Here is a 14428-nt window from a genome sequence, read left to right on the forward strand (position 1 = left end):
CATCACGCTGCAAGAAAGACGCCGTGAAATCAATTTGAATGATATTTCATCGTGTGAAAGTACTGCAAAACATGAATCTTCATGTCTTGTAACCACTCGTGTATGTACATGCATGATATTTCAGAGCTAGTGCTGCGCTCGTAACTCGCCCAAGTAATAAGATGAAAAACCATGAGCTATATTACTAGCATCGCTAATGGCTACGCTGTTTGGCAAAGACGTGCTGTAAGCAATATGACCAAAGTAGCGACAGTGAGACACTTTTATCAAGCCAGGTCCACCTCCCGTCCTCTCTTCTTCAAAATAACCTGTATGCAATCCACCTTGGCCATACCATCCTTGCCTTTCATCTCTTGTTCTATATCCTTGGCCTCCCACACATGCTCGATATCCCGCATGACTCTTCGCAGGCTCGGGAAGCGCTTGACTGCATACATTTCCTCAAACCGATCCCGCACAAACTGTCGCTGTGTGCTGTCGATTGCCTCACATCCTGCGGTAAAGAGCGGCCATATGTGTGAGGTAGTTAGCGGCGAACGAACATCGACTTTCTGCAAGTACGCTAGGCATTGATTAATGTGATCCATACTGATGGGATTCGGGGCGCCGATATCAAGCCAGGTCCGGTAGAGGTAGATAAAAGCTGCGTGGCGGTATGCTTCAGCTGTCAGCTTGATGTCTGCGCTTTCCTGAACATTTTCCTGCTTGCAAATGGTAAAATCCATAGCCAGTAACTTCTGCTGGATATGCCTGCCGGTTGTGTTTTCGTTTTCCGATAGAGCTGGACTTGTTGGCGACCGTGACCTCCTCGTCTTGATGGTATGCTGCAATTGACTAATCTGGGCAACTACCAAAAGTACGTTCGCAATGCTTGCTAGGCTCTCCTCCCCTTCGATAGCCGAAAAGTCTGTCTCGTGATCCAGTAAGGGATTTGATCCTCTCGAAACGGATGATAAAATGTCGTGGTATGCGAAGATGCTCATTAGAAATCGCGCACGTGAGCTAACCAGCCAATCCTCTCCTTGGCTCCTGACTATCATCGCCTTTGCACCAGTCAGATGATTGGCAACACATTCCTCATCATCTTCGCCGAAAAGTCGCGCAGATACCTGCATCATCATAACAGTCGCTAGCGCTGGCTCAGCATTCATTTCTGATGGATCCTGGATCATGCGTTGGAGTTCACATATAGCGTCTCGTTGATGGCGGTACCTCTGAAAATACAGAAACCGATCTTTTGAAGATGTTGCAAGATGGTTTGCGGCCATGGAGAGAATCGTAGATCTGAGCGCAGCAGATTCGCATGCCATAGCCGTCAGGTGTCGCTGGAAGGGAGTCGAGATGCCCATATTAGGCGTCACAGATATGAGTGTGGAAAGTCGATCTACCCAGTAATCGAGAAGCCATCTATCATCTGGCGATAGACCATATGACAGTCCGGGGCTGTTGAGCGGTAATAGAGGCAAGCTTTTCGTCGATCCCGGTGACGAGAGCGTGTTCTCAGGCGTAGAGACAATTAAAGGCATAGACGAAAAACTGTTGACTGAAGCTGGGCTCAAGGCAAAATCTTGCTCAAGAGCTTTCTTCTTCCGACTCTTTCGTGGTTTTGTGAGAGTGCTGACAGCACCCTCCTGCCACTTCAACCTGACACCGTAACCTTTGCATGTAATCTTCAGTCTCATACAGCGACCGCAAAATGGCTTCTGCTCGTCGCATTTGTACCCGGCCTCCCTGCACGTCCAGCATCCGGTCCGGGATCTCTTATGTGTTGCCATGTTAGTGCGTGGTACATGTTCACTTTGTCGCTACATTTTCTGGTCCTCGTCTGTGAACACGCAATTTATAGCATGTTCTTGAGCTTCCGGAGAGCTGTGCGGATGTTCAATGATCGGGTAGCAGATGTGGTAGTTGGGCCAATCTGGGAGGTTGCGCAAGATGGGAGGTGGAGAGTGGCAAACCACACTAATGCTAGCTCCCGCTCAGATCCTTGAGACCGAGGCCTACGATGGAGCCATGCGTAAGTAGATGGGCTTGACATTTACATCGTAGTATGTTGTACATATGTAGCAGTGTTTTCTGCTCTTCTTGCAGTATTATATCGCATCCTACAATGAAAAATTTCGTCGTTTGGCAAGCATCAAGAAGGAAATACGGACAGTAGTTTCGAATGACGCACGACTACAGCTTCGCAGCATCCTTCCACACCAATCCACCCTGTTCCTCAACGTAGTGCCTTCCCTTAGTCCATCCCATCCACGTGCTCAGCGTATCTTCTCCTCCGTTGCCTGGCTTCAGCCCCTTCTCACTCCACCCACTACCCTTCCAGCCGATACCCTGACCCTCGGCTGCAGATCTCTCATCGTCGCCTTCGTGAATCGCATAACCAGGCGAAGTCCTTAATGTAACAGCAGGTCGCTGATCGAATCCCTGTTCCTCTAACTCTGCTTGGGTAAAGACAGGTGTGCAGCACGCGTCTGTACCATCGAATATAGCCTCCCACTCGGCACGTGTCTTTTTCTTGAACTCTGCCGTAAAAAAATCCTTCAATTTGGGCCAATCCACCATGTTATCCCTGCTTCCAGGCAGATCCGACGCTTTAAGCCCCATACCCTTTAACAGCGCAGCATAGAACTGCGGTTCAATCGCCCCGACAGCCATGAAGCCCCCGTCCTTGGTCTCGTACGTATCATAGAAAGGCGCACCGCCATCGAGCATATTGGTACCACGCTCGCGTTTCCAGACCTCTGTCTTCAAGCCTAGTCGAGGCATAGTTGCAAGTATAGCGCTTCCATCCACCATATTCGCTTCCACAACCTGTCCAAAGCCACTCCGCTCACGCGCAAGAAGCGCAAGCAGTATGCCGATAAAACACATCGCGCCTCCCCCGGCAAAATCACCCACCACATTGCCCGGCGGATACGGTTTCTCGCCCTTTCGCCCAAACATGCTCAGCACTCCCGACACGGCAATATAGTTGATATCGTGGCCCGCCATTTGCGCGTACTTTCCGTCTCTCCTGAATCCCGTCATCCGCGCAATGATGAGCCGCTTATTCAGTTTCAACAGCACTCTTTCCGGATCCAGGCCTGCTTTTTCAAGCACACCAGGGCGAAAAGGATCAATAAGGATGTCAACTCGTGGTATAATTTTCTTGATGAGTGCGAGGCCGGCGGGCGACTTGAGGTTGACGCATATCGACGTCTTGCGACGCGTGAGCTGGTCAGTGGTCGGGGTACCGGGTGCGCGGTCGAGACGGAGGACAGATGCACCGTAGTCGGCCAGGAGCATGCCAGCAAAGGGCCCTGTATGAGATGAACTCCAAACCCATGAAGAATCGCAGAGTAGAGAATATCGGGCTTACCGGGGGCCAGGCCCGCGAACTCGAGAACGCGTATGTTGGAGAGTGGAGGCGGTTGGGGCGCAGTCATGGTGAATTAATTAAGCAAGTCACTCTGCTACTAGCTTTTGATATACTTTAAGTTGTTATCTAGAATCAAGCGCAAAAATATATCGGGTTCGTACATGCTCGACGTCGACATTGTCGATAGGGTGCGCCGGTTAACCACTCCCGCGGGGAAGATGCCGAGGTGCAGCTGTGGAGTGCTCGAGCTGGGGTAATAGTAGTTAGCGCCATTCCGCCTCGTAGCATGTAGCCGACTTGTCTTCCTTCCAACCAAGACCTCCACCTTTCACTCATACATCTTCTCCGTGAATAACGTCGGTACAATGAAAACTCGAATCAAACCTCAAGTTTAGGAGACTCTAAAACACCAGCTTCCCTCATGATCTCATCTTGCAGGTGCCTTCTCTAGGCATCATCATGGAGCGTTCACTTCGCAACGTCCCCGTGGACCTAGTATCAGCTATGATACACCAAATTCACTGGATGAAATGAAGAGCGACACAATAGGAAGTCATAACTCAATCACGTGCCCACGCTTTCCTTCATTTATGACCTTCCTGTCCTAGCTCAACAGCAAACGTCCTCGTCAGCTCTCGCTCTAGCCAATATAAATAACCACCTTCTTCTCTCCTTCCTTCTCAGATACACACTCTTTCTTCTCCAAAGCCCAAAGACGCCCTCATGCCACTCAATTCTCCACCCGTATACACCATCGACCTCTCCCTGCCTCTACGCTCACGCTACAAAGCCGTTGCAAGAAACTATGTCCCCACTCTGCACCAGCTAACCAGCCTCTATACTGAAGTAGTTGCACACCTCAAACTGCCTCCTTTTTTCTTCCATTTCCTCGGCCGCTTACTGCTCCACCGCCTCACTAGCAATGAGCAAACCGAAGAGTTACGCGGAATCAGCGAAGAATGCGATGTACCCATGTACCTGCTGGTCGCCTATAATGTATTCCTAGACTTGCTTCTAGGCTGTACGAGTGGCGGCATGCTAGCCAAGAAACCTGAACAAGAGGAAGGAGGAGAAGGTGAAGAAGAGGTGACAATGATGCACTTCCGCACACTAGACTGGTCCATGCCCGTACTCTGAGACGCCATTGTGCAATTCGACTACATCAACTCAACGCAGGGAGAAGTTATAGCGCGGACAGTAGGCTACGTAGGCTTCGTCGGTGTCCTAACAGGCGTACGCAAAGGCCTCAGCGTATCGCTCAACTTTCGTCCTTACCACTATGCATCAGGCCTATCCCTCGAGAACGCAAGATACTACTGGAACACACTGCTCGTCCTACTAGGCCGACGCCAAAGCATAAAAACCGTAATCCGCGACTTCCTACTCCCTAGACCCATAGAAACATCACGGGTCCGCAGAAAACTTTCCAAAAAACGAGGACGAAACGACCGAAAACAACATGAAGAAGACGAAGAAAGGAAAGAACTCGTACCACCACAACTCCCACCCCATCACCCAGACGCAATAACCTCCCTCCTCCCCATCCTGCGCACCCCAGTTGCCTATCTAATATTCTGCACCCCAACCGAAACCCTCGTTCTAGAAAAAGACTTCCGAACCGCAAATATCCTCCGCTCCCCAACCTTCCTCACAACAACAAACCACGACATCGCCCTCGAACCCGCTTCTCCCTCCCAACCTTCCACTACCTCGCCCCTTCAACCCCGCATCCACGCTTTCCTACAGACAAGCATTTTCCTGCAAGCAAGCACACAGGATATCCTGGACGACAGTATCTACCGTAAAGAGTGCCTGACGCTGGCGTGGCAGGCGTGGTGGCGGCGCCAGGAAGAGGAGCGCGGGGAAGAGCAGTCGGAAATGGGAGTCACGTTAAGTACGTTGGAGAGGTGGGTGGAGAGGTGGCCGGTGAGTAATGCGACCACGCATTTTGTGTGTATTATGGATCCCGAGGAGGGAGTGTTTAGGTGGGTTAGGAAGTTTGAAGCGGGGGAGATTGTGGAGCCGGTTGCTATGGGGGGCGGGGAGGGGAGAATCTCAGTAGATAGCGTGGAGGAAGGGGATGTCTGATTTGTATATTGTAAAGATGAATATTCGTGCATTTACAACTATGCTTCATGGATAAGAACAAGGACAGAATATGAACTTTGCCATAAACATACATTTCTATTCCTACAACCCCCTTTACAACAACTATGTATCATCTAAGCCCTCGCCTTCCTCGCCTTAGGCTTGGCAACCTTCTTGCCCGCACTCCTCAACCTCTTCCTCTCCACATTCGCCTTAATCCTCAAACTCCTCTTCCTCCACGCCGTCCACCTATCGCCCGGTACAAACTCCTTAACCTGTACCCCCGCCCTCTCCGCCGCACGCCCAATCACCCAATTAGCCTCACGGTACGCATATCCCTTTCCAGCCCTCAGACTCAGCTCTTTCTTGCCTGCTTCCCTCGGTACCTCGCTTTTCGCCGCTGCAGCCACTTCAGGTGCCGAGGATACAGGTACGGGCGTGAAGTTTAGCCGCCTTCTCCTCGCAGCGTTGGCCGGGTACGGCAGCGTATGATCTTTCTCGAGCGCAACACCGATATATTGGCGTTTGGGATGTAGTCTGGGGTCACGGTAGTACCGTACGTAGCCGGATTCGGTGGCGAAGATGCAGTGGTCGCGGCCAAATTTGCAATTTTCACCGGGGAACCATGAGGTGCCGCGTTGGCGGAAGATGATGTTGCCTGGGATCACGTATTCGCCTTTTTGTCTTTGTTAGCAAAGTATTCCGTCTTTCTTTAGTTGCAATTGTGTTTAGGTAGGGAGATTGGGTAGTTAAGACGTACCTCCGCTCTTCTTTGCGCCTAGTCGTTTTCCTGGTCCATCTTTTGCGCCGTTGGCTCTGCCTTGGGCTTGATGTGCGGAGTGTCGTACAAATGAGAGGACTGGGGTGGGTGCGGCAGAGCCATTGGCTACGCGGAGGGCATCGAGGACACGGGTAGAGGGTGCGGTGAAGGCCGTAGATGTCGCTAACGATGCGCGGACGGGCGCAAATATCCGTGGGAGCAGCATGGCCGTTCTGTTGCTGGAGAAAGCAGGCGTTCGAGGTTGCAACTGCGACTTTTCGAGATATCCGCGTGGTCCGTGCGCCAACTCCGCAAGTCTGGTAAATGTACAATCTCAAGCCCTTGCAATTGTCTCGCTGCTACTCCTTTTCCAGACTCAATTGGTCACCATAATAGTCACTCATGAATATCAGCGCATCACCATATCAATCATGTCTGTTTCCTAACGTAAAGCATACAATACCAAACCGTCGTTTCAATTAATTCATGCCAATGTAGCGTACACATCTCATCCATCACCTGTGAAATGGGCCCTCGTAACAAAAATCTAGTATGCTAGCACCCAAAACACCTTGCAGAGAATGCCGACCCATAGAACATAAGCGTTTAGCACCATTACCCCCGCTACCCAGACATTTACTGCACTTGGTTAACAATCTCTTGCGCCTTGGTCAGACTCTCCACCATCTGCAGGCAGTCCTTCCTCCTCTTGACCGTGTACTCGGATTCCTTCAGCAACTCGTCCAGCTCGTCTGTCTTGTACATGTTGGTGAGGAGCTCGCCCTGCATGTTCTCCTTGGTCCACTGTACGAGGTTCAACATGATAGCCTTGGGTACCATGTCAATCATTGTCCGGCGGACGATGTTGAAGTAGGATGTGATCAGCAGTTCTGCAAATGGTTAGCAAGCCGACATAGATAAACAAGTTAGTCATGACTTACTGATAACCTCAACTTCTTGAGATTCCTTCTCCGAGAGGGTACCGGAGGCCTTGAGCGTAGGTGGCGGAGGCTCCATGGCAGCCATCTTCTTCTTGTTCTTGCTGGCAAAGAATGAGCCGAAGAAGCCACCTTCTCCGGAGTCAAGCGTAGGGGATATAGACCGCGGCGGTACGGAAGGCGGCAGTGGCTTTCCAGTCTTGGGATCAACTTGTTGGGGCTTGTTGCTGTTGTGTCGTTCGTGTACAATGGCCATGGCGCGCGAACCGTTGATGAAGTCTGGATGACCGGTGTTGATGTAAACCGACTCCATGGCGACAAGGTCCTTGACAAGCTTGTTGGTCGGCTCCATTGCTTTCTTAAAGAAACTGACAACAACCTGGTGCAGCTTTTCCTTGAGCGCAGGATACCTTCGGAAGGTGTTCTTGTTGAGCAGCTGACCAAGGATGCGGATCAACTCGTCGTAGACGAGACTGACACACTTCAAGCTGGGGTCTTCAAGTCGCTTGATCTGTTGCTTGACAATAAGTTCGAAAGCCGTAGTGCCGACGAACAGCGCAGGAGATGAACCAGAAGAGTTGTACAGGACTGTTCGGATGTCCATGTCCTTGACCTGGTCAAAGGGATCGACAGCCTTGACACCGTTGGCGTACAGCTCGTGGTAAACGAACGAGATACGAGCACCACCAGACAGCTCGACTGCGGACAGTTCCTGGTTGTTTCCTTCAAGCACTCCACGGTATTCGTTGGTAAACTCCGTGATCATGTTAAGAACAATGTTGGAGCTGTTGCTCAGCATGGAGTTGCCAAGTGATGAAAGCTCGGCTTGGTACTTTTGTAGCGAAGACGAGATACGAGCCTTGATGTCGGGGAGGGTTTGTTTGATGTGCATCATGAGAATCTATAGTTGTTAGCTCACCATTGTGCGTTCAAAAGCGCAGAAACTTACCAAATTCAGCTTGCGAGCCAGATAAGGCGTACCGCAGTAGGCCGCCTTGTTACGGTATGCCTTGTGGTTTTCAAAGTACTGCCTCTCGTGCTCGAGCGCATAAGAGATCGCCTTCTTATTCTCGATATCCCTCTGACCTCTGTTCACAACAGGAACGTAACCCAATCGCAGTGGGATAATGCGTCCAGCAAGAATATCCACGACGTCGGTTCCCTCGTCCATCAAGTCTACCTTGGTCAAAACACCAATTGTCCGTTGTCCTTCTGGGTCGACCTCGCGCGCGAGCTTCAGACCGTCCGAATTGGCCAAATCGGTGTTGGCAGCGGTGACAGCCAGAATGATGGCATTGGGCTTGCTGATCTGCTTGAGAACCATCTCGCGAATTTGTCGCTCGATATCCCTGGGTTGATCTCCAACAGGCACCTTGGTTAGACCTGGCAAGTCGACCAGTGTAAGTGTGAGGACGTTCGGCGAGTATATCCTCAGATTGATGGGCGCTGGCGAGATTCCTGCATTGCGACCAGTCTTTTGCTCCGTCTCCCTTACAATCTCATCTCGTATCTTGCTAAAGTCATGGAACTTTTGGCCAGGAATGTGCAGAAACTCGCCCCATTCGTCGACATTGTTCTCTTGGTCTGTGGTCTTGGCCCCCTCGCTAGTGCCGTTGGCTTGTGAACTGGATGCGCGGTTGATGAGTTGGAGAATGAGCGGCCTTCGGGTAACGATACCGGTTCCTCGGGGCAAACTACAGGGCTATCGTTAGCATGTCATCGCTAAAGCGGTGTCGCGAATTGCAAACACTCACAAGTCTCGTCCGACAATGTTCTCAAGCACCGAACTCTTTCCGCTAGACTGCGATCCTACGACTGCGATTTGGGGCAAATCTATGGGGTTTTGGACCTGAGTCAGGCATTAGTCTACGTGTTGCGAAATGGAGTGCTGAGGTAGTAAGGGGGTGGTAACGTACTCCGACGGTGGTGAATACATCCTGGAGCTTGTTGACGAGTGTAATCAGCCCCGGGTCGTTTACGTTGATACTGCTGAAGTGTTAGTTCTCCTTGTTGCGAGAGGCTGCCCAAAACATGTATGTGCCTACGCATTAGGGTTTGCCGCCATGGTCGGCGATTTGTGGATTGTGTTTGTCAGGCGTCTCTTATAGGCGCTTCAAGAAGGATAGATGCTTAGGGTTTAAGCAGGAGGGCGGGTGTTGTGTAGAGTGTGCGAAACGGAGGTGTATGAGATCTGGGGGGTTCTTGATTGCAGGTTGCGTAGCTGCTACAGGTTGTAACGTTTGGGAGCCCGAGCTTCGATACGCTGAGTACGCCACACAGCTCAGCCACACAACTCGGCTTGCAAACCCCCAACAGAAGATGCAGAGATACCAGCAGCTTCTAGCACCAATAGTGACAGTACGCCACGAGTCACATATTTTTTCTGCCAATGATAATTCTGCAACAGACACTATTAACAGACTGCTCCGGGCTGGCAAAGGGCTTGCGACAACCAGTCTTTTTTGCGACACACGTCACCAGTCATATGACTGATATCAAGTGCCCTCGATCGCCTTGGTGACAACGCACCCACACGTCCATCCCTCATCCGTGTGGCAAATATCCCTTCGCAACCAGGTGATAGGCAGCGCCATCACAGGACGCGAAGCAGCGTCGTCATCAGATCAGGCACCCGTCCCATTGCCCCTGACCCAAAACCAAATACGGCTGCCTAATACAAACAAACTACAGTAGTACAGTTTTTTGTCCCAATTCTACAAAAGAAGATAGGCTTGACTTGATACATAGATAACGTGTGTACCTGACTTGATGACATGCGGTACAGCCAATGCGTCCATTAGAAACCTTTCATATCATCTCATTTTCACACCACATCGGTCCAGTGTACACATCTCAACGAACATAGAATATGTATTGTACTCAGTTGTCGCGATTATCAACCAACAAAAAGACTGTCGCCTCCAGCCACATGCATCTACTCGTCAACTACAGATGCAAACTTCTCCGTCATCTTCTGTAGCAGCTGCTCGTACTTCTTCGTGACCGCCTCCTCGCCATCGCTGGGCAGCTCAAACTTCATTGAACGAAGCTGCGATTGGATGTCCGAAGTAGCGTCTCGGATCTTGGGCCATGAATGTCCTTGAGAAACTGCCTTCTGCGCCTCGTCGTGGAAAGCCATCATGTTCTTCATCATCCACTCCGTCTTCCACAGCGGGCAGAACTGGTCGTAGTCTGAGTATCCGTTCTGTTGCAAGAAGTCCTCCTTGAGTAGCGTAGCCACGTCGAGCGTAATCTTATCGCTGTCACCGAGCGCTGACTTACCCACAAGCTGCACGACTTGGTCGAGATCGTCGGATGTCGTTAGAAGCTCCTTGATGCGGTCACGCAGCCGTGGGAAATCGGGGTTGTTCTTCGCATAGAACTTGTCCAGAGGTGTGGTGTACTTGCTGTAACTGATCGAGGTGTTGACTGATGGGAAATGCTTGCGCTGAGCCAGCTTCTTGTCCAAACCCCAAAAGACTTGCACAATGTTCAGTGTACTTGTAGTCACAGGATCAGAGAAATCGCCACCTGGCGGGCTGACGGCACCGACGATTGAAACACTGCCGTATCGCTCGGGGCTACCCAGAGCCTCAACGCGTCCAGCACGCTCATAAAAAGATGCAAGCTTAGCACCCAGGTAGGCAGGGAAACCTTGGTCAGCAGGCATCTCTCCTAGACGACCGGAAATTTCTCGAAGCGCCTCTGCCCATCGTGACGATGAGTCTGCCATCATCGCGACGTCTTTACCTTGATCACGGAAATATTCGGCAACAGTAACTGTATCGTCTTGTTAGCTGCCTGGCCTTAGTATGTAGAACAAGCAGTGAGTACTTACTACCAGTGTAAATTGAAGCTTCACGGGCAGCCACAGGCATATTTGAGGTATTGGCAATGAGGGTGGTACGCTTCATAATGGGCTCCTGTTTGCCGTCGACGGTGATGGTGAGCTCTGGGAAATCCATCAAGACTTCAGCCATCTCGTTTCCGCGCTCACCACAACCGACGTATACGATGATGTCGCTATTGGAGAACTTGGACAGAGACTGGGAAATGACAGTCTTGCCGCATCCGAAGGCACCAGGAATACACACAGTACCACCCTGAACACTGGGGAACAGGGAATCGAGCACACGCTGACCGACAATGAGCGGTTGGTCCGAGGACAACTTCTCGTTGGAGGGGCGGGGCACTCGGACGGGCCACTTGTGCATCATGCTGTACTCAGTCTTGGTGCCATTGAAGTCCAGCTCCAATATCTTCTCGTCGACCGTGTAGCTGCCCTTCTCGGCTATGCGAGTAATGGTACCCTTTGCGCGGGGAGGCAGGAGGATCTTGTGCTCGCTAAGAAGACTGTTTTCGAAGACTGTACCAAAGACATCGCCGCCAGTGATGTGGTCGCCGACCTTGAGCGAACCGGGTGTGAAGTCCCACTTCTTCTTGCGGTCGAGAGCGGGCAGATCAATACCGCGGGGAATGTAGATGCTCTTTGCGTCGTCGGCAATGCCCTTGAGGGGACGCTGAATACCGTCGTAGATGGTCTCCATAAGACCAGGGCCGAGCTCGACAGACAGCGGCTGTCCGGTACGGTAGACGGGGTCGCCGACGGTCACACCAGCTGCGAAACATTAGCCAAGATTTCATACCAAGCTTGATATGTCGGCGGAGTGCGTACCAGTCTCTTCGTAGACTTGAATTGTGGCCTTGTCGTTTTCGATTCGGATGACCTCACCCACAAGATTGTCATAACCAACACGGACCTGCGATTGTCAGTAACGGTCCCATTAGATATGGATATGGCGCACATACAAGCTCGTACATGGCACATCCGATCATGTTCTCGGCGATGATGACGGGACTGAATGGGTCAGTATTTGTTCGGAGCACTGCCTGGTATAAACGCACCCGGAGATGGAGAAGATGGCGCCTGTCCGGAGTCAGCGGATTGTTTGTCGCAGCATTGCTGAAGCTTACCATGTTCCTGGCCGCCCTCCGACTTCTGGTCCTGCTTCTTCTGCGCAGTATAGTCAGTTGCCTGTACGCAAGTCCAAATGCATCTAATCGCTTACAGGAGGCATCGTGTATATCTATATGTCCCACTCGCTGTCGTTGGCTTGTAGGTGGTATTGTTGCAGCCTCACGATGCGATGATGATTGCAGTAGTTGGAGGTTGAGCTTGGACCATGCGCTAACTCTTGGTGGGGACCTTCCTTGTCATCTGCCGCCGGCCAACCGCGCTTCGTCACTGCCTCCATTTGTCCCGCAACCGCTACTCGTACTCGGCATTTACAGCAACCTTCTTTTAATTTTTTTAATGCGGGATACACATAGCACTTCTAAGTGGGACAGCTATGCATCAGACATCATTGGAGTTCTGGAACCTTCAGGGTGCACAATCATCTTCGCGGAGCTGTTCATCTACGTCATCGACGAAACTGCATTCAGAGCTGCTCCGGTAAGCTGCAGCTGATAATTACCAGTACATTGCATGCCGCCCACGTTTCCCCAGCCTTTTCCAGCATGACATATCATCCTGAAGACCCATTCATCTCAACTAAGGTGTCATTCCGTTCGTGGCGCTCCCTTTTCTCTGCTGCATCCGCAATGCTGGTTCGCAGCATGTGTGTGCTTGTCAAAGCCCGACTAACCCTCCCGTCCTCTGCCGCAGACAGGGGTTGCTCGGAAATAATGTATGGTAGAAAGCGTGCAAGCAAAGGTTTCATCACGAGTAGTGATGCACAGATGATTGCAACATTGATCTCGATGGACGAGAAGACGATTGCAAGAGTGCCGCACCCTGCATTGTTCAGGTTAATGTTGAGTCAAAATGGCCTACAGTAACTTACTTGTAACTTGACCGTTGACCATGGCATAACGGACTAGAGCAAGTCGTAGAATTGTTATGATGCACACGCTGTGTTACATGTCAGTATATAAACACTCGCTCAAGCCCATCAAGATACCCACAATCCGCCCAGTCCAAAAACGACCAATAGACCTGTCTTTTGTCGCTTCGGAAGACTAAGTCGGCCGACGACTGGAAGAGGCAGTATCCAGACTGCGACATCGACCACAATACCAATGATGCTGGTTGACCAAAAGTGACGTTCCTTGTTCATGCAGACTCCAGCTACCGTGATATCCCAATAACTCCGAATTGGGCGACAGAGAAAAACGTTACCCAACGCTCCCCAGGCCGTAGCGCTGAATACAAGGATGAGAAGAACATAGCAACTCCACAAAACGTGTGGGACGAGCGAAAAGAGGCGAATGTACTGTAGTATGAGGGACGCTTTGACAAGATTGCTCGCGAGATGATAGAGAATGGCTTGAGCCAGTACAAGCTTCATGCAGTTAGCCTAGTACATTCATACACCCAGGCATCTCACCTTGAGCATAGCAGATAGCGATGCGGGGTATGTGACGTTTTCTCCAAGATCTGCAATGTCGATACTAACCTCTATCCCTCAGTTAGCTACCCCATCAAACCTCAATCGACTCTAGTGACGCTTGCCTTGCCCAATGACTGCTGTGAAGCCCATCGACAGCAGCTATGATGGTTAGGCTTATTTTTTTTGGTGATAAGCAACAGACACACTTACTACAGCAACTGTAATGAAGTAGTCTTCTAATCCGACTCTACTTGGATTTGAACAAGTTCTGCTGCACAACCGCAGAATGACCATGACTAAAGCGAGGGCGGTGAAGATAACTGTAGGGACGAGGGCGTTATAGCCGATATCTGCAGTTGCTTTCGATCGGATAACAAACCAGCTTGGTGATTGGGCATGCGTCATGACGGGTTCAGGTGATGTAGATGATCTGGAGCTTATAGCAGCCGTGAAGCATTTGCAGAGCGATAGGGTGGCTCCGGAGGTGAGGGTGCACTGCAAGCCACTACAGGTCTATCCTTATGGCGGCATGTACATATGGTCTAGGCTGATCTTTGTGCCTCGGGAGAGTATTGTGATAGTGGTTGACATGATGACGCAGAGCCACTGAGGCCAGCGTTTTCCGATCTTGTTCTTGAAGCAAGTCAACGCCCACAATTCGGTATGCGATGCTGAGACAAGTGACCATTCGGTATACATATAGGCTACTCAAACCGAGACGTCTCTTTGAAGATCAAATCAATTCTTCGAGGTTGGGGTGCTGCTCCGGAATATAGCGAAGTGCACGCGAAGTGCATGCGCTGGTACACACGTGCCCATAGTATGGTTCAGAGCGGGGTCGTCACCTGCGGGCTACGACCTTCCGGTCTATACCTGTGTGAAGTCATAC

At 51.0% G+C, this 14428-nt stretch overlaps 7 protein-coding genes across 7 annotated transcripts; 1 reads left to right on the forward strand and 6 right to left on the reverse strand.

The window, feature by feature from the left end:
* Positions 1-51: 51 nt before the first annotated feature.
* On the reverse strand, positions 52-1902 carry COCSADRAFT_34052 (uncharacterized protein). The gene has a single exon (XM_007698335.1). It carries the CDS (start codon positions 1773-1775, stop codon positions 267-269), a length of 1509 nt encoding a protein of 502 aa, XP_007696525.1. The 5' UTR covers positions 1776-1902; the 3' UTR covers positions 52-266.
* Positions 1903-2028: 126 nt separating this feature from the next.
* On the reverse strand, positions 2029-3520 carry COCSADRAFT_34053 (uncharacterized protein). Its single transcript, XM_007698336.1, has one exon. The coding sequence runs from the start codon at positions 3286-3288 to the stop codon at positions 2179-2181; it is 1110 nt and encodes a 369-aa protein (XP_007696526.1). The 5' UTR covers positions 3289-3520; the 3' UTR covers positions 2029-2178.
* Positions 3521-3925: 405 nt separating this feature from the next.
* Positions 3926-5449, forward strand: COCSADRAFT_178914 (uncharacterized protein; the record flags this gene model as incomplete). The annotated part of the gene is made up of 2 exons (XM_007698728.1): positions 3926-4489; positions 4538-5449. The coding sequence occupies exons 1-2, from the start codon at positions 4085-4087 to the stop codon at positions 5447-5449; spliced, it is 1317 nt and encodes a 438-aa protein (XP_007696918.1). The 5' UTR covers positions 3926-4084.
* COCSADRAFT_34056 (uncharacterized protein) lies at positions 5441-6451 on the reverse strand. Its single transcript, XM_007698337.1, has 2 exons — positions 6210-6451; positions 5441-6125 (listed from the first exon to the last, which is right to left on the reverse strand). Exons 1-2 carry the CDS (start codon positions 6433-6435, stop codon positions 5584-5586), a joined length of 768 nt encoding a protein of 255 aa, XP_007696527.1. The 5' UTR covers positions 6436-6451; the 3' UTR covers positions 5441-5583.
* A 175-nt stretch (positions 6452-6626) lies between these two features.
* COCSADRAFT_34057 (uncharacterized protein) lies at positions 6627-9359 on the reverse strand. The gene is made up of 6 exons (XM_007698338.1): positions 9193-9359; positions 9064-9133; positions 8902-8996; positions 8097-8841; positions 7151-8048; positions 6627-7099 (listed from the first exon to the last, which is right to left on the reverse strand). Exons 1-6 carry the CDS (start codon positions 9210-9212, stop codon positions 6846-6848), a joined length of 2082 nt encoding a protein of 693 aa, XP_007696528.1. The 5' UTR covers positions 9213-9359; the 3' UTR covers positions 6627-6845.
* Positions 9360-9648: 289 nt separating this feature from the next.
* On the reverse strand, positions 9649-12286 carry COCSADRAFT_135940 (uncharacterized protein). The gene is made up of 7 exons (XM_007698729.1): positions 12217-12286; positions 12122-12161; positions 12053-12074; positions 11957-12005; positions 11823-11907; positions 10986-11765; positions 9649-10927 (listed from the first exon to the last, which is right to left on the reverse strand). The coding sequence occupies exons 1-7, from the start codon at positions 12223-12225 to the stop codon at positions 10083-10085; spliced, it is 1830 nt and encodes a 609-aa protein (XP_007696919.1). The 5' UTR covers positions 12226-12286; the 3' UTR covers positions 9649-10082.
* Positions 12287-12557: 271 nt separating this feature from the next.
* Positions 12558-13944, reverse strand: COCSADRAFT_188000 (uncharacterized protein; the record flags this gene model as incomplete). Its single annotated transcript, XM_007698730.1, has 6 exons — positions 12558-12944; positions 12994-13061; positions 13115-13491; positions 13537-13607; positions 13662-13698; positions 13750-13944. The coding sequence occupies 6 exons, from the start codon at positions 13942-13944 to the stop codon at positions 12676-12678; spliced, it is 1017 nt and encodes a 338-aa protein (XP_007696920.1). The 3' UTR covers positions 12558-12675.
* Between the last annotated feature and the right edge of the window lie 484 nt (positions 13945-14428).

This window comes from Bipolaris sorokiniana (genome assembly GCF_000338995.1).
Source record: "Bipolaris sorokiniana ND90Pr unplaced genomic scaffold COCSAscaffold_3, whole genome shotgun sequence".
NCBI lineage: Eukaryota > Fungi > Ascomycota > Dothideomycetes > Pleosporales > Pleosporaceae > Bipolaris > Bipolaris sorokiniana.

What these genes read in the sequence shown, in the direction of transcription:
- COCSADRAFT_34052 (XM_007698335.1), bottom strand. Translation starts at nt 1,775, where the DNA reads ATGGCAACACATAAGAGATCCCGGACCGGATGCTGGACGTGCAGGGAG.
- COCSADRAFT_34053 (XM_007698336.1), bottom strand. Translation starts at nt 3,288, where the DNA reads ATGCTCCTGGCCGACTACGGTGCATCTGTCCTCCGTCTCGACCGCGCA.
- COCSADRAFT_34056 (XM_007698337.1), bottom strand. Translation starts at nt 6,435, where the DNA reads ATGCTGCTCCCACGGATATTTGCGCCCGTCCGCGCATCGTTAGCGACA. An exon ending in AGGCGCAAAGAAGAGCGGAG is followed by an intron (nt 6,126 to 6,209) that starts GTACGTCTTAAC and finishes AAAGACAAAAAG; the next exon opens with GCGAATACGTGATCCCAGGC.
- COCSADRAFT_34057 (XM_007698338.1), bottom strand. Translation starts at nt 9,212, where the DNA reads ATGGCGGCAAACCCTAATGC. An exon ending in ATGGCGGCAAACCCTAATGC is followed by an intron (nt 9,134 to 9,192) that starts GTAGGCACATAC and finishes ACACTTCAGCAG; the next exon opens with TATCAACGTAAACGACCCGG. An exon ending in ATGTATTCACCACCGTCGGA is followed by an intron (nt 8,997 to 9,063) that starts GTACGTTACCAC and finishes TGCCTGACTCAG; the next exon opens with GTCCAAAACCCCATAGATTT.
- COCSADRAFT_135940 (XM_007698729.1), bottom strand. An exon ending in GGAGGGCGGCCAGGAACATG is followed by an intron (nt 12,075 to 12,121) that starts GTAAGCTTCAGC and finishes GACTCCGGACAG; the next exon opens with GCGCCATCTTCTCCATCTCC. An exon ending in TCAAGTCTACGAAGAGACTG is followed by an intron (nt 11,766 to 11,822) that starts GTACGCACTCCG and finishes AATGTTTCGCAG; the next exon opens with CTGGTGTGACCGTCGGCGAC.